Source organism: Lycium barbarum, chromosome 8 (genome assembly GCF_019175385.1).
Source record: "Lycium barbarum isolate Lr01 chromosome 8, ASM1917538v2, whole genome shotgun sequence".
NCBI lineage: Eukaryota > Viridiplantae > Streptophyta > Magnoliopsida > Solanales > Solanaceae > Lycium > Lycium barbarum.
The window spans coordinates 131372878-131395260 of NC_083344.1; the positions used below are offsets into that span (position 1 = coordinate 131372878).

General features: G+C 38.0%; 2 protein-coding genes, 1 long non-coding RNA gene and 1 pseudogene across 6 annotated transcripts; 2 read left to right on the plus strand and 2 right to left on the minus strand.

Annotated features, from left to right (window-relative positions):
• Positions 1-354: 354 nt before the first annotated feature.
• LOC132608368 (uncharacterized) lies at positions 355-6830 on the minus strand (annotated as a pseudogene).
• Positions 6831-8610: 1780 nt separating this feature from the next.
• On the plus strand, positions 8611-10266 carry LOC132607495 (uncharacterized). Its single transcript, XR_009570294.1, has 4 exons — positions 8611-8805; positions 9083-9215; positions 9548-9784; positions 9859-10266. It is a non-coding gene; the product is annotated as an uncharacterized LOC132607495 (long non-coding RNA).
• A 1502-nt stretch (positions 10267-11768) lies between these two features.
• Positions 11769-15483, plus strand: LOC132608369 (guanylate kinase 2-like). Its single transcript, XM_060322400.1, has 4 exons — positions 11769-11822; positions 12811-13189; positions 14976-15081; positions 15156-15483. The coding sequence occupies exons 1-4, from the start codon at positions 11769-11771 to the stop codon at positions 15271-15273; spliced, it is 657 nt and encodes a 218-aa protein (XP_060178383.1). The 3' UTR covers positions 15274-15483.
• Positions 15484-15607: 124 nt separating this feature from the next.
• Positions 15608-21847, minus strand: LOC132607496 (nuclear transcription factor Y subunit A-7-like). Of its 4 annotated transcripts, none has more exons than XM_060321494.1 (6): positions 21691-21847; positions 19123-19176; positions 18212-18315; positions 18044-18121; positions 16970-17143; positions 15608-16188 (listed from the first exon to the last, which is right to left on the minus strand). In XM_060321494.1, the coding sequence occupies exons 2-6, from the start codon at positions 19172-19174 to the stop codon at positions 15841-15843; spliced, it is 756 nt and encodes a 251-aa protein (XP_060177477.1). In that variant the 5' UTR covers positions 19175-19176; positions 21691-21847; the 3' UTR covers positions 15608-15840. The 4 variants fall into 4 exon arrangements, with proteins under 4 accessions (XP_060177477.1, XP_060177475.1, XP_060177476.1 ...); XM_060321492.1 differs by having other exon boundaries at positions 18212-18318; XM_060321493.1 differs by lacking the exon at positions 21691-21847 and adding an exon at positions 21125-21478 and having other exon boundaries at positions 18212-18318.
• Positions 21848-22383: the final 536 nt, after the last annotated feature.

Here is a 22383-nt window from a genome sequence, read left to right on the forward strand (position 1 = left end):
CACGACCCAAATGTCGCTAAGTCGTGCGGGCACCTACTATATCCCACCATGGTAGGAGAACCCTCCCCTTATTCAGTTATACCACAATAATTACTAAACAAAGCGAAATTAATGAAGAGTCTAACATATATTATAAATACCAAGTGCGGAATTCCCAATTCTAAATACCACCCAAGGAAAATGGTCAGAAATAGTACAAGAGCCACTAATTAACGTGTCGGAATAATACATGAGTCTCAAAAATAGAAATACTGTCTAAGAATCAAAGCAAGACAAGTAGTAAAGAAGGAGTCCCAGGGGTGGCGGACTCGTCCAATAAGCTCACCCTAGCAAACTTCGCAAATAGCCTCAGGATCAATGTCGAGGTGCAGAAGTGGTACCGATCTCGTACTCTGCACTCAGAAAGAATGCAGCAAGGTAGGGTCAGTACAAACACAAGTACTGGTAGATATCATAGGCCAACAACAATTAGCTAACATATACACGGGAAGAACTGAAAGATAGACATGCTCGCAATCAAGTACAAGTAGAAATCACAATCCACAATATCAGTCTAAATATAGAAAGACATATACAGAATCCAAGGCATAAAAGAATGATATGAAGAATGAATACGCAACGCAAGGTAATACAATACAATACAATGCAACGCAATGCCCGTACACACATGATATGGCGACGTAGATCATCGTCCAACAGCTATAACCCATGGGGGACCCGCGAAGTTCATGTACCACTCTTACGATCCCGGTAAGGACCTCGGGCCTCGTTTACTCTCACGATCCCGATAAGAACCTCGGGCCTCATGTGACCTCACGATCCCGGTAAGGACCTCGGGCCTCGTGTACTCTCTTCTTTATCATCACTTCCAATCAAGTCACAACACAACCATATAAGGCTACAAGCCAACAAATCAGTCAACAATACCAACCTAGTCCATCCCAACTTCGTACCCGAAAGCGTACATGCTTTCTCCGACAATATCTAACTATGCATATGTTTCGCTAATCGAAGTCTAACCAAAAAGGTAAGTCGTAACCTACCTCAATGCCGAGCGAGTGCCACGAACAATCAAACCAATGCCTTTCCTTTGCGTAGAGTCTCTGAACGATCAAAATCTATCAAATATGCGATCTACGTTAGAATACGAATCTAAGGACATCTATATTTCTATGCTTATATCCAAACCCCAAAAATATACCCCGAAAAGTGACCACGAACCCACAAGGGTAAAACTGAAATTTTCTTTAAAATAATAATAATAATAATAATAATAGTTTCATTCGTAACTTAAGGGTCATAAATTCTCAATTCTTAAGACTAGGATCGAAACCCTTAATTACCCCCAAATCTTAATTTCGGATAAAAATCTAACTTCCACAACTCAAATATCATAAATTTAAAGGTCTACATACAATTCAATGCATCTAGTATTTAATTTCATAAACCTAATATGCTACAGTCGTATTTGTAACATAATAACATATGGAAAATCTGAAACTGAACTAAGTGATGGAAACAGTACTTCAACCCAAGGAAAAAAAAATGCGTAGAAATCATACCCATTCGTTATTGCTCGATTACTAGAAAATCATTACACTTGGCCCTCATATAATCGTGTAACCATTATGCCATGATGAATCCAACAATGCTTACAATATTCTAATGGCACCAAAAGCTAGACCATAAAACACTCAATTGCTGTAGTTAAAATATAATAAATAACAACTTGCCCGTCTAAGAAATTTTGAAGGAGATACTTTGTAGTATAATTAAAGTCAATTAATAATCATTATGTAATGATTACAATAAATATCAGCAAACAAAATGTAAAGTCTACCTGATGCCTTTTAACTGTTGTGTACGAAGCAGTTCACGGTAGCTTTCTTCCGCTATTGTGCCAAAGGGTTTCTGTTTTTATTTTATTTTTCTTTCTTTGCCCAAAGTAAATGAATTGTTTTTAAACCCTAGGCTTCTAAGATAAATGGGTCATAAGAAGTGGGTTAAGCCCCATGATTTATTTTAATAATTTCTATAATTTACTTATTCACTTAACCATATGCATAAAATATAATCATTTCGTTAAATACCTTATTTACCAACTTATATTCTATATGTGTGAAACACATATTCTTATAAATAAACTATTCACACACGATAAATAAATAAATAGATATATATATATATATATATATATACAAAAATTTACCCGTCACTTAAATGACCGAGTCACCCATTACCGCAAGCTATAAACACTAAAATAAGACCACAGAAAAGTGTTTTAGGAATACTAGGTCTACAAGTGCTAAACGACCAAATGGGTCGTTACATCAGATACCAATCAAACAATCGCTCGTCCCCGAGCGAATAAAAGAGAAAATTGGTGAGAGGTAATACCTGAGCCGCCAAATAACTGAGGGTACCTACTCCGCATATCTGCCTCGGTCTCCCAAGTAGCTTCCTCCACTGGACGATCCTTCCATTGAACTTTCACGGAGGCTATTTCTTTGGTCCGCAACTTTCTAACCTGCCTATCTAATATTGCTATAGGCTCTTCCTCATATGACAGATTCTCATCTAGCAGTACCGAATCCCAGTGAATGATATAAGACCCGTCTGAATGATACTTCTTCAACATAGAAACATGAAAAACTGGATGGACACCTGACAGGCCTGGTGGCAAGGCCAACTCATATGCAACCTCGCCAATACGACGAAGGATCTCAAATGGGCCGATATACCTAGGACTCAACTTACCCCTCTTCCCAAATCTCATGACACCCTTCATGGGTGAAACCTTCAACAAGACTTGCTCCCCCACCATAAACGCCATATCTCGGACCTTCCGATCCGCATACATCTTTTGTCTACTTTGGGCTGCCCGAAGCTTTTCCTGAATAAGCTTCACTTTATCCAATGATTCTCTCAATAGATCTGTACCCCATGGTCGAACCTCAAAAGTGTCAAACCACCCGATAGGAGAACGACACCTCCTTCCATACAAAGCCTCAAACGGTGCCATATCGATACTGGAATGGTAACTGTTATTGTACGCAAACTCAGCCAAAGGCAACAATTGGTCCCAATGACCACCGAAATCGATAACGCAAGCTCTCAACATGTCCTCAAGCACCTGGATAGTCCTTTCGGACTGTCCGTCAGTCTGGGGATGGAATGCAGTACTAAGATCTAACTGAGTACCCAATTCTGCCTGCAAGGTCCGCCAGAAATGGGAAGTAAATTGAGTGCCTCGATCGGAGATAATAGAAATAGGAACCCCGTGCAACCGCACTACCTCACGAATGTAGATCTTGGCCAACCGCTCCGCATTATAAGTAACCTGAACAGGAATGAAATGTGCTGACTTAGTCAACCTATCCACAATGATCCATATGGAGTCAAACTTGCCTAAGGTCTTCGGAAGACCCACAACAAAGTCCATGGCTATCCTCTCCCACTTCCACTCGGTAATGGGCATCCTCTGAAGCACACCACCGGGTCTCTGGTGCTCATACTTAACCTGTTGACAATTTCCACATCGAACCACAAAGTCCGCAACATCACGCTTCATCCGACCCCGCCAATAGTGTTGCCTCAAATCACGATACATCTTGGTAGCACCTGGATGAATAAAATAGCGGGAGCTATGAGCCTCTTTCAGTATCATGTGAATGAAATCACCGACCCGAGGAACGCATAGCCGTCTCTTCATCCTCAGAACCCCCTCACCATCGAGCATAGCCTCTTTGGCCTCGCCTCGCAACACCTTGTCACGAATCTTACACAACTGAGGATCCTCAAACTGTCTCGTCCTAATCTCTTCCAAGAGAGACGATCTCGCCTTAAGACAAGCAAATACCCGACCCGAATGTGAAAGATCCAATCGGACAAGACGGTTAGCCAGAGTCTGAACCTCCATGGCTAAGGGACGCTCAGACACCGCAAATCTCGCCAAGCTACCCATACTCACCGCCTTGCGACTCAAGGCATCTGCTACCACATTCGCCTTACCCGGATGGTAAAGTATGGTAATATCATAATCTTTCAGGAGCTCCATCCATCTACGCTGCCTGGAATTTAGATCTCTCTGCGTAAACACATGCTGCAAACTACGATGATCAGTGAACACTTCACAACGGACCCCATACAAATAATGCCTCCAGATTTTCAAGGAAAAGACCACTGCCAACAACTCTAAATCATGCGTAGGGTAGTTTCTCTCATGAACCTTCAACTGTCTCGAGGCATAGGCGATGACCTTACCCTCCTGCATCAACATAGCGCCCAAACCAATACGGGATGCATCACAATAAACAGAGTAGTCCTTGCCCTCTACGGGCAGTGCCAAAATCAGAGCCGCAGTCAACAACGCCTTGAGCTTTTGAAAGCTCTCCTCGCAACCGTCAGACCACAGGAAGGGAACCTCCTTCTGGGTCAATCTTGTCATAGGTGACGCAATAGCAGCAAACACCCTTTACAAACCGACGATAATAACTGGCCAACCCTACAAAGCTACGAATCTCAGTCACGGTCGTGGGCCTCGGCCAATCTCTAACTGCCTCGATCTTTTTGGGATCAACCATGATCTCCTCCTTCGTCACAACATGGCCCAAGAATGCCACCGACTCCATCCAAAATTCACACTTAGATAATTTTGCATAAAGCTCCTTCTCTTTCAACAAACCAAGGACAACCCTCAAGTGCTGCTCATGCTCCTCCCGGCTCTTTGAGTACACCAGAATGTCATCAGTGAAGACAATAACGAAGGAATCTAAGTATGGCTTAAAAATGCCATTCATTAAAGTCATAAAAGCTGCCGGGGCATTCGTAAGCCCGAAAGACATCACAAGGAACTCGTAGTGACCATAACGAGTCCTAAAGGCTGTCTTAGGAATATCCTCGGCCCGAATCTTCAACTGATGGTAGCCCGATCTCAAGTCAATCTTTGAAAACACAGAAGCACCCTGAAGCTGGTCAAATAGATCATCGATGCGAGGAATAGGGTACTTGTTGCTAATAGTCACCTTGTTCAGCTGTCGATAGTCAATACACATCCTCATGGTACCATCTTTCTTCTTCACAAATAGCACAGGAGCACCCCAAGGGGAGACACTCGGTCTAATGAATCCCTTGTTCAGAAGATCCTGAAGTTGCTCCTTCAATTCTCTCAACTCAGCCGGCGCCATCCTATAAGGTGCAACAGAGATAGGACGAGTGCCAGGCTCCAAATCTATACAAAAATCGATATCACGATCGGGCGGTATACCTGGAAAATCGGCAGGAAACACCTCCGCAAACTCACAAACCACTGGCACAGACTCAAGAGATGGGGAATCTGTACTAGTATCACAAACATGCGCTAAGTAAGCTAAGCAACCCTTATCCACTAGCTTCTTCGCACGAAGGTAGGAAATGATATTTCTCGGGGCAGGGCTAGGAGTACCTCTCCACTCTAATCTAGGAATCCCGGGCATGGCCAACGTAACAGTCTTGGCATGACAGTCCAAGATGGCGTGATATGGAGATAACCAAGTCATGCCTAATATAATGTCAAAGTCTAACATGTCCAGGATCATCAAATCTACCCACGTGTCATACCCCATGAAAGTAACTAGACAATTTTGATAGACTCTATCAACCAACACAGAATCTCCAACCGGAGTAGACACATATATAGGCAGGTTAAGATGCTCACAAGTCAAATCCCAACCAACAGAGTGATAAGTAGACACATATGAATAAGTAGACCCTGGGTCAAATAAAACCGAAGCCGGCTGACGACGAACAGAAATAGTACCTGAGATCACAGCATCTGAAGCCTCTGCTTCTGGTCTACCCGGAAAAGCATAACATTGTGCGCCACCCCGGCCGCTCTGAACAGACTGTGCCCCACCTCTGGAGCCATGAGTACCACCTCTCCCGGACTGGTGTCCTCCTCTCAATGACTGAAAACCACCGCGACCTGACTGAGCGCCGCCCCTCCCTAAAGAACCACCCCGGGTACCAGTAGACGCCGGAGTCCTCGGAGCGTGAAACCTGGAACCCTGTTGAGCCCCACTCTGTCTAGCACGAGGGAAAAATCTAGAAATGTGCCCCGAATCGCCACAACCCCAGCAAACCCTAGGCTCGGAAGACTGATGAATGGAGGCTGAAGATTTGGAAGGGCTCTCACGGGCAGCTGACCTAGAAAATGAACCTCCCTAAGACTGGCCAGCCCCGTATCCACCCTGCCTGGGATGACCAGTAGAAGAAGTCTGCAAAGCTGACTGCACCGGACGATTGGGGACCGACTGATAGGACCTCGAAGAATGACCCCCACCACGGTAACTAGAAGAGCCACTATACTGACCTTGATAACGGACCTTCTTCTCACTCGATCCTCCCTAAGCTCGGACCTGGGCAGCCTCAATACTAATGGCATGATCAACAACCTTCTGCCAAGAAGCCTCAGGAGTCACATGCTGAAGACAGTGAACATAAATATCAAGAGAGAGTCCATTCACAAATCTACGGACCCTCTCCTCATCCGTCAGAATCATATGAGTAGCATACCTCGCCAAAAATAGAAACCTAGCCTCATACTCTGCTACAGACATACCCCTCTGCTGAAGGTGAGTAAACTCCTCCTTACGCTGCTCTCTCAAGGGGCGAGGTACATACTTGTCAAGAAAAACCTGATGAAACTGAGCCCAAGTGAGAGGAGGCGAACCAACTGGCCTACTCTCCACATAATACCTCCACCAAGTCTTCGCATCATCGCGAAGTTGGAAAGTAGTGTAGTCAACTCCATGGGTCTCCACAATACCCATCTGGTATAGACGTTCATGCATATCTACAATAAACTCATATGGGCGGCTCCATCTTCAGGAACCTCCAAATGAGCTCCTGATCACGATGAGTCAATGTCTGTAAAGCAACTGGCCTAGGAATTCCCTCAGGAGCACGAAATCCATCCATACGCGGGGCCATAGCAGCGGCAGGCTGCATCCCAAGAGTTTGTCCCTGCTCTGGAGTGTGCAGACCCGCCTGAGTGTGAGAACCTCCAGTAGTAGCACCCCCAGCAGTCCGCTGGCCCTCCAAATGGAGAAGAATACGGGCCAACGTATCCTGAACCGCTGGGTCTGCCACATACTCGGGGTGAGTCTGGGCTTGCCCCAAACCTCCCCCATCCTGCTCCTCCACCTCGGGCTCACGCTCAGGAGATGGTGAGGGCGCCCGTCTCTGTCTAGCTGCAGGAGCCCTGTCCCTGGCTGGTGCAGCACCGTGACCTCTGACACGGCCACGGCCCCTAGCTCGTCCTCGACCTCTACCTCGAGTGCCGGCCACAACAACGGGCTCGGGCTCAACATCCCTCGCATGACTAGATCGTGTATTCATCACCATCTGAGAGAGAATAGAGAGGAATCAGATAATTCAAGTGGTCCAGATACCAATCAGAATAAAGTAGCACGAAAGAATCAAGAAAATTGAGGTTTCCTAAATGCCTTATAGCCTCTTGCAGATAAATACGGAGCTCATCGTACCCATCCACAAGACTCTACTAGGCATGCTCTTGTACATATAGACCGGGTAACCTAGGCTCTCATACCAACTTATATTCTATATGTGTGAAACACATATTCCTATAAATAAACTATTCACACACGATAAATAAATAAATATATATATATATATACAAAAATTTACCCGTCACTTAAATGACCGAGTCACCCATTACCGCAAGCTATAAACACTAAAATAAGACCACAGAAAAGTGTTTTAGGAATACTAGGTCTACAAGTGCTAAACGACCAAATGGGTCGTTACACTTTCCTTCAAAATCTTTGATATGATTAAGAAATATATTGAAAATCTGACCGAGCTATATATTTCTATTTAGTCGTCTGATATTTGAAAGTTGTTGTCTCAACAAATTAATTATGCATTGCGTATAGATCATTTAAAGGCGATTGCTTCCTATTGGCGATCTCTCTATTCTCGGTTCAGACATCAAGCCAATATCTCTGTCATTCCACCATGTGGCTGGATGATATCTAATTAAGCAATACTTCCTCCGTTTCAATTTGTTGGGTTTGATTCGGAGTATGAGGATCAAATTAATTAATGTCCGGTGTGGATTCAGACATGAAATCTTCATTTTTTGAAATAAAATTTACATATTTAGAAATTACATCAAAATACTATAAATTACAATAGTTAACAATTCAAAATATTTAGAAAAAATTATTTAAAAAATCCTTACAGTTCAAATAGTAACTATATTTGGTGGAACTTCTAACTTCCTGCTTATTAACTCAAACAAAAAATGTTCAAGTTTCAGTTTATAGGTTTCCGGGGTTAAACTCGTAAAAGGCAAGAGAAGGATAAAATAGACTAATCAAAACAAGACAATAATGGCAAAAAATTGAACCTTGGCAAACGTGTCCACTCCAAATAGTGAATCTTTAACGTTTTTATCTTTAACTTTTAGCCCCACAAATGTCCAACTTTCTAAATAAAAATTGCCGCGTGTCGGCGTGTGTACGGCTTCCCTGTCTCTAAGCGTGATGACTCAACAGTCAATATATCTGCGCAATGCCGTTAAGTGCTACTCCATTCGTTCAAATTGTTTGTCATTTTCTTATTTTACATGGCCATTAAAAATATTAATTTGAAGCAATATTTGATTAAATTTATTTTTATTTATGTTTAATTTATAATTTTTCTTCATTAAATATTTACTCTACATATACAGAGGCGGATCTAGGGCCCGACAAGGATGTTAACCCGAACGACTTCCTCAAAAAATTACACCTTATATGTAAGGTAATTGTTTAGTTTTTCTAAATACAAGAAAAGAAGTTGATTCAATGGTTTAGAAAATTACAAAAATATAGGAAATTTGAAAAATATTTTCTGAAAAATGTTTTGCTCTGTACCAAACACACCCGTAATTGAAAACTGCTTATTTATGGATAACGATATCATTTTATTTGTTGAATAATGTCGAAATGAAATAATGGATACAATGATTTAAGTTAATGAATTAATTCTAAAACCTCTTCTCTGTGTTGCGCTAAAAGCTCTGTCATGCTTTTTGTAGGTGGGCACTCCATTTGTTAGAGAACAGGAAAAGGCTTTAGGGAATGAGGTGGTTGCCTCGAGTTTGCTGTTGAGGTGGTAATCTCTATGGAACCAGTGTAGAAGCTGTTGAGGTGGTTGCTGATGCTGGCAAGGTATCCCTGCTTCCATGTTATTAATTCCGTTAAATATTGGTACTTTCTTTATCGATGCATAAACTGCAACTGTTTTATGATTTAGTTAATGGTGTTCTTTTTGAAGGTTTAGAATACTTATTTCCTTAAAGAACGGAGAGAAATTCTCTCTTTGGTGAATAACCCCTATGGTTATCGCTTCATTTCCGTACTTCACCTATCATCTTTTTCCAAAAGATGAAGATTTTGGTCACTGTGGAGTGTGGACTGTGGACTGTCCTGAGTTATTAGATTTCTACATATGGCATCAAATCATGGGCCATTTTTTTATTTTTACATTATTTTTTTATTAGATAGGTAGGGGAAGGAGAAAAGAGGAGGGGATTAAAACGTGAGGATTCGAATCCTCACTAATAAAGTGAAAGTTAAGGTAGCCAACCAACTGAGCTACTAGATTTCTACCGGGGGCATTTCTCAAATGCAGTTCCAGAATCAATCGATTTGTCCAGCGAACTTTCAGTGTCAAAGATTGATCAAAAGCTTCTGATCAACTCTAGTGCTGTTGAACATTAAAAGGCATCAAACAACATGTATGTAGTCTTTTTCTCTCTAGATAGTCGATTATCCCTTCCATATGAGAATTTTAGAATCCCGTTTGTTGCAGGTACGTTCTGGACTTGTCTTTGCTCAAAGGAGGAGCCCCAGGACGGACAAGAGGACTAAACATGTACGCCAACTGTGACAACCAGCTGAGCTCTAACATCACACATCCCAGAACTTAGTGGTATCCAGTTCTGTTTCAAAGTTGTTTTTCTTCTTTAAGTCAAACGCAGAGGGCTCGAACCCCTTTGAGAGAACCACAGTTTTTTTATTTCCTGATATCAATGTAGAAAGAGATCTATGATGGATCTTGCTAACCTAGTACTACTCCGTACTACTCCCTCTGTCCCGCTTTATGCGTTGCAGTTACTTTTTCAACAAGTTGATTCAGTTCTCATAGAATATGTAAGCAAAGGCAAACACCGAAAACCACTTCCCTTTCCTTATCATTTTAATGTTGCTATTTAAGAAAGTGATGTGTGAATATTTAAATATAAAAACACAATCTAGGATCATCACTGCAAGACCGTCACGTGTCCACTATTCTAATAATATTAACCCTCCACATCTTACTTTTCCTATATTAAAACACTAAAAGGATCTTGTTTCATAATCTATTTTTTTAATTCATACGAATATAAAATGACAAGAAACATGACTAGGTGCAAGATAAGGTCATTTTGTCAGATTCTTTGAGAATTAGGCCTAAATGGTTAAGTGGTAGAGATCAAAATAAAAGTGGACAATTTGAGTAAACATTGAAAACCTTCTTTAATTTGTCAAGTGAAAAAACTGACTTTTACGAGTCCATATCCCACTCAATAATGGCATACTAATGTAATAGATCATTCTTACTTCAAAATTCTAATCAAAATTTTCAAACCATGAAAAAGGGTAGCCCGGCTCTCAAAACATTTCACCATGTTCAACGAGGGACGCACTCCAAGAGGGTATAATGTAAGCAAACTTCCTAAAACGAGCATCAATGGTTGATTTCATGGTTCAAATTCATGACCTATAAATCATATGGACTACAAATCTATTGTGCTCCGAGGCTTTCCTTCAAAATCTTTGATATGATTAAGAAATATATTGAAAATCTGACCGAGCTATATATTTCTATTTACTCGTCTGATATTTGAAATTGTTGTCTCAACAAATTAATTATGCATTGCGTATAGATCATTTAAAGGCGATTGCTTCCTATTGGTGATCTCTCTATTCTCGATTCAGAGCTCAAGCCAATATCTCTGTCATTCCACCATGTGGCTGGATGATATCTAATTAAGTAATACTTCCTCCGTTTCAATTTTTTGGGTTTGATTCGGAGTATGAGGATCAAATTAATTAATGTCTGGTGTGGATTCAGACATGAAATCTTCATTTTTTAAAATAAAATTTACATATTTAAAAATTACATCAAAATACTATAAATTACAATAGTTAATAATTCAAAATATTTAGAAAAAATTATTAAAAAAATCCTGACAGTTCAAATAGTAACTATATTTGGTGGAACTTCTAACTTCATGCTTATTAACTCAAACAAAAAATGTTCAAGTTTCAGTTTATAAGTTTCCGGGGTTAAACTCGTAAAAGGCAAGAGAAGGATAAAATAGACTAATCAAAACAAGACAATAACGGCAAAAAATTGAACCTACCAATATTGGAAAGTGGCAAACGTGTCCACTCCAAATAGTGAATCTTTAACTTTTAGCCCCACAAATTTCCAACTTTCTAAATAAAAATTGCCGCGTGTCGGCGTGTGTACGGCTTCCCTGTCTCTAAGCGTGATGACTCAACAGTCAATATATCTGCGCAATGCCGTTAAGTGCTACTCCATCCGTCTCAAATTGTTAGTCATTTTCTTATTTTACATGGCCATTAAAAATATTAATTTGAAGCAATATTTGATTAAATTTATCTTTATTTATATTTAATTTATAATATTTCTGTGTACGGTAAAAATCGGATATGAGTCGAACTGGTGAGACGGGGGACCGAACGAAGAAGGTTACAAGAACATCGGTGAAGACTTTCTTTCTGAACCGGAGGAACGCTCGAACCGGGGCTGAGCAGGGGCACCGTTTGGTCCGGTTTCTTCACCACTGGGTCGGTCGGGGCCGTTAGTCCGAATATTTGTGGCTATTGGTCCGGTAGAGTCGTTGCGCGTGAGCCACGCATCGGTAGCGTCCTGCCATGGTCAACCACCAACCATGCGTGTGTCAGATAGTACGGTCAACCTAACTCACTCAGAGTTGTCCTTCATCTTATTTTTTAATGATTTGTATTGCATGAGGCCCATAAGGGCAATACTATAAATAGAGTTCATCCCTCTCCTTTTTGGGGTTGGCTTCAACACATCAAGAACACTTTGTAACAACAATATATATACAAAATCTCTCTCAAATACTCGATTTCGGTCACATTTGTTGTATTTATTTCTTGCATTTTTTAATCAAGTGACACTCATACATTAGTAAACATACAAGTGTATTGCAAACCACCGATTATCATTATTCTCTTCATATTGTATCCACATTTATACCTTTCTTTTATCAAGTAGATTAAGGCTTAACCACATATCTTATACCCACTCACAAATATAATTGATTATCCGAATTCGGGGTAAACAATTTCTCCATTAAATATTTACTCTATATATACAGGGGCGGATCTAGGGCCCGGCAAGGATGTTAACCCGAACGTCTTCCTCAAAAAATTACACCTTATATATAAGGTAGTTGTTTAGTTTTTCTAAATACAAGAAAAGAAGTTGATTCAGTGGTTTAGAAAATTACAGAAATATAGGAAACTTGAAAAATATTTTCTGAAAAATGTTTTGCTCTGTACCAAACACACCCGTAATTGAAAACTGCTTATTTATGGATAACGATATCATTTTATTTGTTGAATAATGTCGAAATGAAATAATGGATACAATGATTTAAGTTAATGAATTAATTCTAAAACCTCTTCTCTGTGTTGCGCTAAAAGCTCTGTCATGCTTTTGTAGGTGGGCACTCCATTTGTTAGAGAACAGGAAAAGGCTTTAGGGAATGAGGTGGTTGCCTGGAGCAAAGGAGTATCGGGCGATGTTGAGAAGCCAATTGTCATTAGTGGCCCTTCTGGAGTGGGTAAAGGTACCTTGATATCAAAGCTAATGAAAGAATTTCCATCCATGTTCGGATTTTCTGTGAGCCACACAACTCGAGCACCAAGAGAAAAGGAGCGGAATGGGATTCATTATTATTTTACTGACCGCAATGTAATGGAGAGAGGGATAAAGGATGGCAAGTTCCTCGAGTTTGCTTCCGTTCATGGTAATCTCTATGGAACCAGTGTAGAAGATGTTGAGGTGGTTGCTGATGCTGGCAAGGTATCCCTGCTTCCATGTTATTAATTCCGTTAAATATTGGTACTTTCTTTATCGATGCATAAACTGCAACTGTTTTATGATTTAGTTAATGGTGTTCTTTTTGAAGGTTTAGAACACTTATTTCCTTAAAGAACGGAGAGAAATTCTCTCTTTGGTGAATAACCCCTATGGTTATCGCTTCATTTCGGTACTTCACCTATCATCTTTAAGGTGAAGATTTTGGTCACTGTGGAGTGTGGACTGTGGACTGTCCTGAGTTATTAGATTTCTACATATGGCATCAAATCATGGGCCATTTATTTATTTATTTATTTTTAAATTATTTTTTTATTACATAGGGGTAGGGGAAATGAGGAGGGGATTACAACGTGAGAATTCGAACCCTCACCAACAAAGTGAAAGTTCAGGTAGCCAACTGATATTTGGCACAAATATCATGTTTTGTGTCGTATTACAACTTCTTCTTGTGACTTTTATCGCTTAATTCATGAAGTAACCGTCGTATTTGAACTTATGTCGTTACATTTTCATGTGTATAGGTACGATGACGACAAACGATGGAAAATGTGCTTGAAATGATTGGAATTCGTAGCAGATGTCGATTGGCCGAGGCGACAAGTCGATTACCGCAAAGGATGAACTAACGGAAGAGTAATCACTTACAGAACCTCGCTTTCCTTCCGCATCGCGGAAGGATCGCGATAAGCTTCAGAACTTCAGGCCATCGACTCGCATCGCGGGGAAAAAGCGAATAGCTGCAGAACCTTGCGCGATCCTTCCGCGATGCGGAAGGAAAGCGGGACTCTGCGGATTTTTTTTTTCCCGATTAGACTAGGATTTGGATTCTTTATGTATTAGTTTTACCCTAGCCTGTATATAGACGTTTTGATAGCTGAGAACGGTATTGGAGGATTATTCAAGGATTTGTAAGCCACCGTCCTCCTTTTTCTCTCTCTAGGTTATTTTATTTTTCATCTTTTTCAACCCTAGTTTATTCATGGCTTCTTTTGTCTATGATCGAACCATGAGTAGCTAATCTCCTAATTCTAGGGTTGTGGCGAAAGACTTGAAAGTTGATTTGATGATGATTACTATCTATTGATTTTCCATATCGTGGGTTGCTTATTTATTCTTGGTTTTAATTGTTTGATTATCTGGCCAATAGTTAGACACTATCTATGGTGCGTGGATTGAACTTGAGAAAGGGAATTCACGTACGTAATAAGAATAAATAGAGTTTGTTCGATTTAATCGTTTTGCTAATGAGGATAAAGATATACCCGTTAGCCCTACTTAGTTGAATACGGTGGAATAAAGGCGTTCTTGTTACATCTCATGACCATAGAGATATAGGCATTGAGGTAACATCTACAGGCTTGTGAGTAGTTCGAGAGAATATCATAAAGCATAATCAACCCGTCAACTAGTAACCCCGGAAATAAAATAGGTGGAATAGTCTGAATATCAACTGGATTGTCGAAAGCCATAACCCTAGATATCTCTCTCATCTGATAATTCTTACAGTCCTTGTCAACGTAGTCCCAGTTATAAAAATCACCCATCATAAATTGTTTACTTTTCAGTTTTAGTTAGTACAACAAATAATCTTGGTTTTTACTCTCTTGAATAGTTTTATTCAGATTTGAATTAGTTCAACAGTATAATCTAAGTCTCTGTGGGATCGATATCTGGACTTAACAGTCTATATTACTTGTACGACCACGTATACTTGCGTGTGCGTTTGGGAGCAACACCAACCAACTGAGCTACTAGATCTCTACTGGGCCATTTCTCAAATGCAGTTCCAGAATCAATAGATTTATCCAGCGAACTTTCAGTGTCAAAGATTGATCAAAAGCTTCTGATCAACTCTAGTGCTGTTGAACATGAAAAGGCATCAAACAACATGTATGTAGTCTTTTTCTCTCTAGATAGTCGATTATCCCTTCCACATGAGAATTTTAGAATCCTGTTTGTTGCAGGTACGTTCAGGACTTATCTTTGCTCAAAGGAGGAGCCCCAGGACGGACAAGAGGACTAAACATGTACGCCAACTGTGAGAACCAGCTGAGCTCTAATATCACACATCCCAGAACTTAGTGGTATCCAGTTCTGTTTCAAAGTTGTTTTTCTTCTTTAAGTCAAACGCAGAGGGCTCGAACCCCTTTGAGAGAACCACAGTTTTTTTATTTCCTGATATCAATGTAGAAAGAGATCTATGATGGATCTTGCTAACCTAGTACTACTCCCTCTGTCCCGCTTTATGCGTTGCAGTTACTTTTTCAACAAGTTTATTCAGTTCTCATAGAATATGTAAGCAAAGGCAAACACCGAAAACCACTTCCCTTTTCCTTATCATTTTAATGTTGCTATTAAACTTTTACATCTAGGATTAAAATTTCCCTCAAAGTTAGATAGTACCTCAAAGCATGTAGGCCCACTGACAAACCCAAAACTGATACTATACTACCACAGTATTGTATATTTCAGATAAAGTTACAGCTGCAGGAATATTGGATATTTACATAACTCCCAAAATAGAAAATTAAACTATAGTAGATCAGTCAGATGGGAAACGCCTTGTACGTGCACTGAGATTTACGATTCAAATACTAAGTCAAAGACTACTAGACGTCTGGCAGAACGACTCTTTAGAAATGCTGGAGATTAGAAGCGCGCTTGTGACTGCATGCAATTGCTATGGTTGTCATTGAGGTTCCACTGATAATGACAACAACCCAGTTGAAGATTTTCTGTACTATTATCATCTATTCCTTGGTACAGAAATCCCTCAATAGCACTACTATTTGATGATCCAATATCATGTCCATAATTGACTAAGTAACTTTGAGAAGAATCAGAGTTCAATGAACCTTTGCCTTCACTGTTTGGAGTTGCATTATCATTATTGCCATTAGTAGTAGATTGAATCTTCTTCTTTGTGTTGAGAAATCTGCCTCCACCATCTCTAGCTCTTCTCATCGCATGCCGGTGCCGAGATTCATGAAGATAAGGCTTTTTACATGCATTTTGAACATAAAAGCAACATCATTTACATGTCGTCATTCAACTGAATTCATTACTTTCAACTCCAACTATATATGTATGTTCATATGAAGATAAGGCTGATACACATTTGAACAAGCAAAATAACATTATTTACTCACCTGACCTTTTACTAGATCTCCAAATCTTGAACTACTAGCTAAAAAGGTGCAGAAATTTTGTACCTCATGAGTTAAGACAAATTAGAGGCGTGGATCTATGTGTGTTCAATTAATTCTGTTACTTTCGACTCAAAACATGCATAAATAAATAGTAAAAGAACATTTAAAATGTACGCATGTCATCAGATAATTTACACTCATTTATTGAACAAAATGACTCTAGATCCTTAGTTCACTTTTGCTAGACCATTCATCAGTATGCCTAATAGTAACAGGTGTCAATATAAGGCGATCGGTTAACCAATTCATGAAATGCACCCAAATATGACGAAGAAAACACCTTCTATGGTGCAGGATTGAGTTTAACATATATATACTGGAATTATAAAAGAATCTATATAATCTCGGGTTATCTAAAAGATAACAACAAAGGAGTAACAACCAATAAATAGTGGAATTAATAACTTGACATGTTAAACTCCGTTGGTAGTGTAAAAAATCGTTGCATTATCTAGTATATGCAGTATAAGTTAAATCCCAGGATGATAAATAGACTATTACATTCTTTATGTTTGTCAAATCAAACATGTCTATATATGTGTAATTAAACAGGAAGACTAATTAATTACCTTTCTTGATTTTACAACTTTTTGCTCCAACAAAGCCTTAGCACGGAGTTGCCTTCGCCTTATAATTCCATGGTACTGTTTGGCATTTACATACATTGGCTCCTCCTTCACTTCAGCCGGCAATATCATTCTACCATTATGATGCACTGCTGATCTTTCTATATTTTGATTTACCTGTTGATAATAATTAATGAAGAAAACACGAATCATTGATAGGCCTACAAGCAAATCTTTTTAAAAAAAATACAGTGCCTCATCATCTAGAAATAGTCATCTAATTCAAGAATATGGTTCCAAAAGTACTCTGGTTTATACTAAGCTAGAATTCGTTTGAACACTTTTATTTTCTTAATTATGTTTGTAATATGCCGCCTCACGTAGGGCCTAATTCCTTTTCTTCATGATCAGACGTGTAAAATCTAGGGGGTGTCAAATTTGGCTCAAAAGATGATGGCCTGCTCAACCCGTTCAAAATTTTATGAGTTGAGCTCAAGATAATTTCATATTGGGCTAGATTTAGCCCAACCCAACATAGCCCAGTTTAAAGTAATCTCCGAATTAGCCCAATATTAGCCCAATTCTAGCCCGTTTTTAATATTAACTTAAATTTCGGTTTATCGCTTGAGATTTACTTTAATTATTTTTTGTATACATTTTTCTTGTATCATGTATGTTATAAGTTTGTGGTGTGTTTGATATGAGGGAAAATATTTTTCTTGAAACATGGAAAATGTTTCAAGAAAAATAAACAGCGTGAAAAGTCCAAAGTGGACAAGTAAAAGTGAACGGAGGGAGTATTACACTATTCATGAATTTTAAATGTTTCAAGAAAAATAAACAGCGTGAAAAGTCCAAAGTGGACAAGTAAAAGTGAACGGGGGGAATATTACACTATTCATGAATTTTAACATACATGTAATAGAGTGTTACCAGTTTTACCAAGTAACCAATTAATGTTTATCATAGAAATAGTTACCTGTCATTACCGTACGAATGACCCGACTAATGTAAATATTTTTTCCTATCTACAAAGAACATAAACTCACATGAGTTAAGTGACTACAACATACATACCATAGGCTCGGGACAAGCAACAGTCACATTGCCACCAGAATATTGTGGTACTTCTGAATAGGGATATGATTTGAATGCCTGAAAATGGCATTAAATTAAGTAGACTAAATATTTGAGTTCAATATTCACAATTCACATAAAAAAGAAAGAGAGGAGAATATTGCTCACAATTGAGGGGGCCATCAGTTCAAATTGATTAGCTGCTCTTAAATTTCCACCCATGATTATAGGTATAGCTCCTACATGTTTTCCTTCTCTCTTGCAATCACTATCTGCTAATAAAAGAAAATATTTTAACCAAAATAAAATAAAATTGCTTCTATCTCAAAAAAAAAAATTGTTCTTGTACTTTCGGAGTTGAGTAGCCTTCGTTAAACTTTTGATTTAATATTACCGCGACGCTAGGGGAAAGTTCATTCATGTCCTTAAGCCCTAACGAAGCTCAAACATGAAGGTAATTTTAAATATAATAAAACAAAAGATTAGAGGTACATTTGAACCTTTGTTCTCGATAAATTTGGACATGTGGAGTCAACCCACTTCACGCTTAAGTTGTGCTAATGACAAGGGCATATACGAGACGATTTGCTAATTAAGAAGTATGAAAAGAAAAATAGAGAAGTGTAACGAACGGCAAAATTGAGCAACTTCGGAGCATAGTGGCAAATTTGAACCTTTTCCCTTATCAACTTAATCTCAAGTTTCTCATTAACTTAAACTTTATCCCAACCATTAGGAAAAATGTCATACTTACTCTTGACCCCTACCGAAGCTCAGACACGACAATATCTTAAATGATAGTAAAAAAATATTTTTCCTACTTACTCTTGATCCCTACCGAAGCTGAGACACGAGAATAATCTTAAACCATAGTAAAAAAATTGAAGAGGTAAATTTGAATCTTTTGTCTCTAAAAGCATGGACACATATGGTCCACTCCTCCACGTCAGAGCTTTGTTAATAATAAGGGCAAATATGAAGTAATTTAGTAACGGCAAAGATATGAATGGAGAACAAAAGTGAAACTTAGTCTCAAGTTATACTCATACCGTAACAAAATTCAGAAGTTGCAATATTACCTGATTTTTGGAACATTGTACGTTCAACTTCTCCGCAAGTACCAGCTCCCATTTCTGATCGTAAATGAAAAACTTATAAATTGAGGAAAAAACCCATCTGAGAAATTGACTTAAATCTAGCCTCTAAAACTCCAAATATTATTTTTTCCAAATTAGACACGGAAACGTAAGACAAAGTGGACGACAATATAGCATATAGTTATATGTCGAATGACAATTTTTACTAGCTTTATCTCTCTTGGTCAGCAAAAACCAAAATATTCGATTCCCTCCCGAGTCCTGACCTATCCATCTCCTTTTAATTAATTACAGATTTAATGACTAATTTTCGTACACTATATTCCTAATTTTTTATTCCCAAACCATTACATAACATGTCCTTAACAAGCTATATTTATTGTTTACTGACCTCCTTAAAGATATAGTGTTTGAGGTGCACGAATTGGTGATTATTTTCCTTCTCCTTTTCAATCATCAACTAAATTTGAGTTTAACTTATAACGCAAATTTAGTTTTTATAATATCAAGTCACGTTTATATATCGTAACAGATACAAATTTAATCTGTTACGAAGAACTATATGTAAAAAATTTTGGGTGATACTTTTTACTTTATCGACATTCATAAGTTAAACTCAATAACTTTTTAGCACACCTAGAGAAACTTATACTTTCCTCATTGGAATCTAGATAGAAGTTCCTTAATATATTTCTAGAGTAAATTTCTCAAATGTTCATTCAAGTTATGAAAATTTGGAGCAAAGGTCATTTTATTTTATTTTGTATCAATAAAGTCACTCAGCGTAGTTTTTGTGTTATCTTTTAGAAAATTACTATTGTCAGATTATGACTTAAATTTGTCAGAAATCCTTGTTGACATTTTAATTTTAATTTATATTCCATGTAGGACCCAACTAGTAGCCTCATAGTAAAATGTACTGAAAATATTTACTTGGAATCCTTTTCGATCTCATCAAAACTAGAAATTGCTTGTCCACGGGGAAGCTGCTAATAGAAAAATCACAACTAAGAACATAAATTTGTATTTGAAAACGTAATTAAATTTTTCATCTTTCTCTATTTAATAATGATGTAAGAAAATTGAACACTTAATTACTTTCTTAATTACTTTTTTAGTGAAAGTGTTTGTCACCCCTAAGTACAGTTTCTATATATCTTTTCACGTCATTGTTAATAGAGAAAGAGGAAAAACTTAATTACGTTTTCAAATACAACACTGTATTTTGAGTTGTAATCTTTTGATTCACTTAATCACGTTTCCAAATTCAATATTGTGCTTTGAGTTGTGATTTTTGGATTAGTAGCTTCCCCGGTGGAAAAGCACTTCCTGATTTTGATGAGACCGAAATTATCCCAAGTAAATGTTTTCACTAAATTTTATTACTAGGCTGCTAGTTGGGTCCCATGGGAAATATAATTTAGAATTTAAAATGCCTGTAAAGATTTCGGGCATAGTTCGTAATTCAACAATAATGATTTCCTAAAATATAATACGCAGTAATTTTATTAATAAAAAAAAAGTGACTTTATTTCGAAATTTTCTTAACTTGAGTAACCAATACAAAACAAAGTGACTTTATTTTGTAATTTTCTTAACTTGACTAGCCATTTAAGAAATTCTTTCTGTATTCTTAAGTCTTTGGTTTCAACTAATTAATCCAATGATAACTCAAGTTTCTAAGGGGAAAAAAACTACTATAAGAAAAGGGTTCATAAATAGTGAATTATCATGAAAAGGATGATTACCTCACGAAGCCACACAAATTATGATTAGCACAATAGAAAGCAAAATATAACCAAAAGTTTAGAAGTAAGCTTCAAAAAGCATAGCGTTCCTCACAAATATTTAGTGTTCCAAGAACCTTGCTATTAGGGTAATATGCAGAAATAGGATTATCCGATGTCAACGTTTAAATTTTAACCTCATTAAATAAATTGTAAGAATCGAGTGCAAAATCCTGGCGAATTCCCAGGAGACTTACCTGAAACAAATTATGGTGATAGTCTGGATTCCTATCAAATTAATCCTGGTGATCATCTTAACATGTTGCGTAGAAATTCACCAAACACATGATGTTATGGTGATCACCAAAATTTGGTCATAGATCTTTGACGAATCGCCAGGAGTTTTAGCTACAAATAGAGAAGGAAGAGGAGGAGGAATGATACTACAGGGATGTATATATTTGAACAATTTTTCTTAACTGGGTCAACAATTAAATGGGTGTCCATCCTAAGGCCATCCTGCGTAAATTCCTTTTACTACTATAATTATCACTAACGATATATTAACACAAATTAACATCCATATTTATAGACACAATAACGCCAGAAATGAACAGGCAGTTCGTCCTAGATCAACCAAAAGGGGAGCTAAAAGTATATTTTTCCCCCTTCTGCCAACAAACTTTTAATCAAGAAAATGATAGTAGTAGGCTTGTCTGAATAAATCTAGACAGAAAATAAAATTTACTCAACTTTCCTGATCAAGCAAAAGGGAGCATGCAAAAATAAGAAATCATTAAGAGGAAAATTAAAGAAGACTCACATGAGATAATTGATTGGAGAGACAATATATCTTAATGATAAGTTTCTCTTTGTGGAAATGTATCAACCATATAAAGATTTAATGTGGGGTTTGGTCTATTCATAATTGTGCATGCGAGTCCTTGTGTCCTTATACAGGTAGAAAAATAAAAGAGAGAGAATCAAAGAAGACAAGATAAGAAAGTGCTGTGTGAATATTTAAATATAAAACACAATTCTAGGATCATTACTGCAAGACCGTCACGTGTCCACTATTCTAATAATAGTAACCCTCCACCTCTTACTTTTCCTATATTAAAAGACTAAAAGGCACTTGTTTCATAATCTATTTTTTTAATTCATACGAATATAAAATGACAAGAAACATGACTAGGCACATGATAAGGTCATTTTGTCAGATTCTTTTATTTAGAATTAAGCCTAAATGGTTAAGTGGTAGAGATCAAAATTAAAGTGGACAATTTGAGTAAACAATGAAAACCTTCTTTAATTTGTCAAATGAAAAAACTGACTTTTACGAGTCCATATCCCAATCAATAATGGCATACTAATTTAGTAGATTATTCTTAGTTCAAAACTCTAATCAAAATTTTCAAACTATGAAAAGGTAGCCCGGCTCTCAAAACATTTCGCATTTACGCATGTTCAACGAGGGGCGCACTACAAGAGGGTATAATGTAAGCAAACTTCCTAA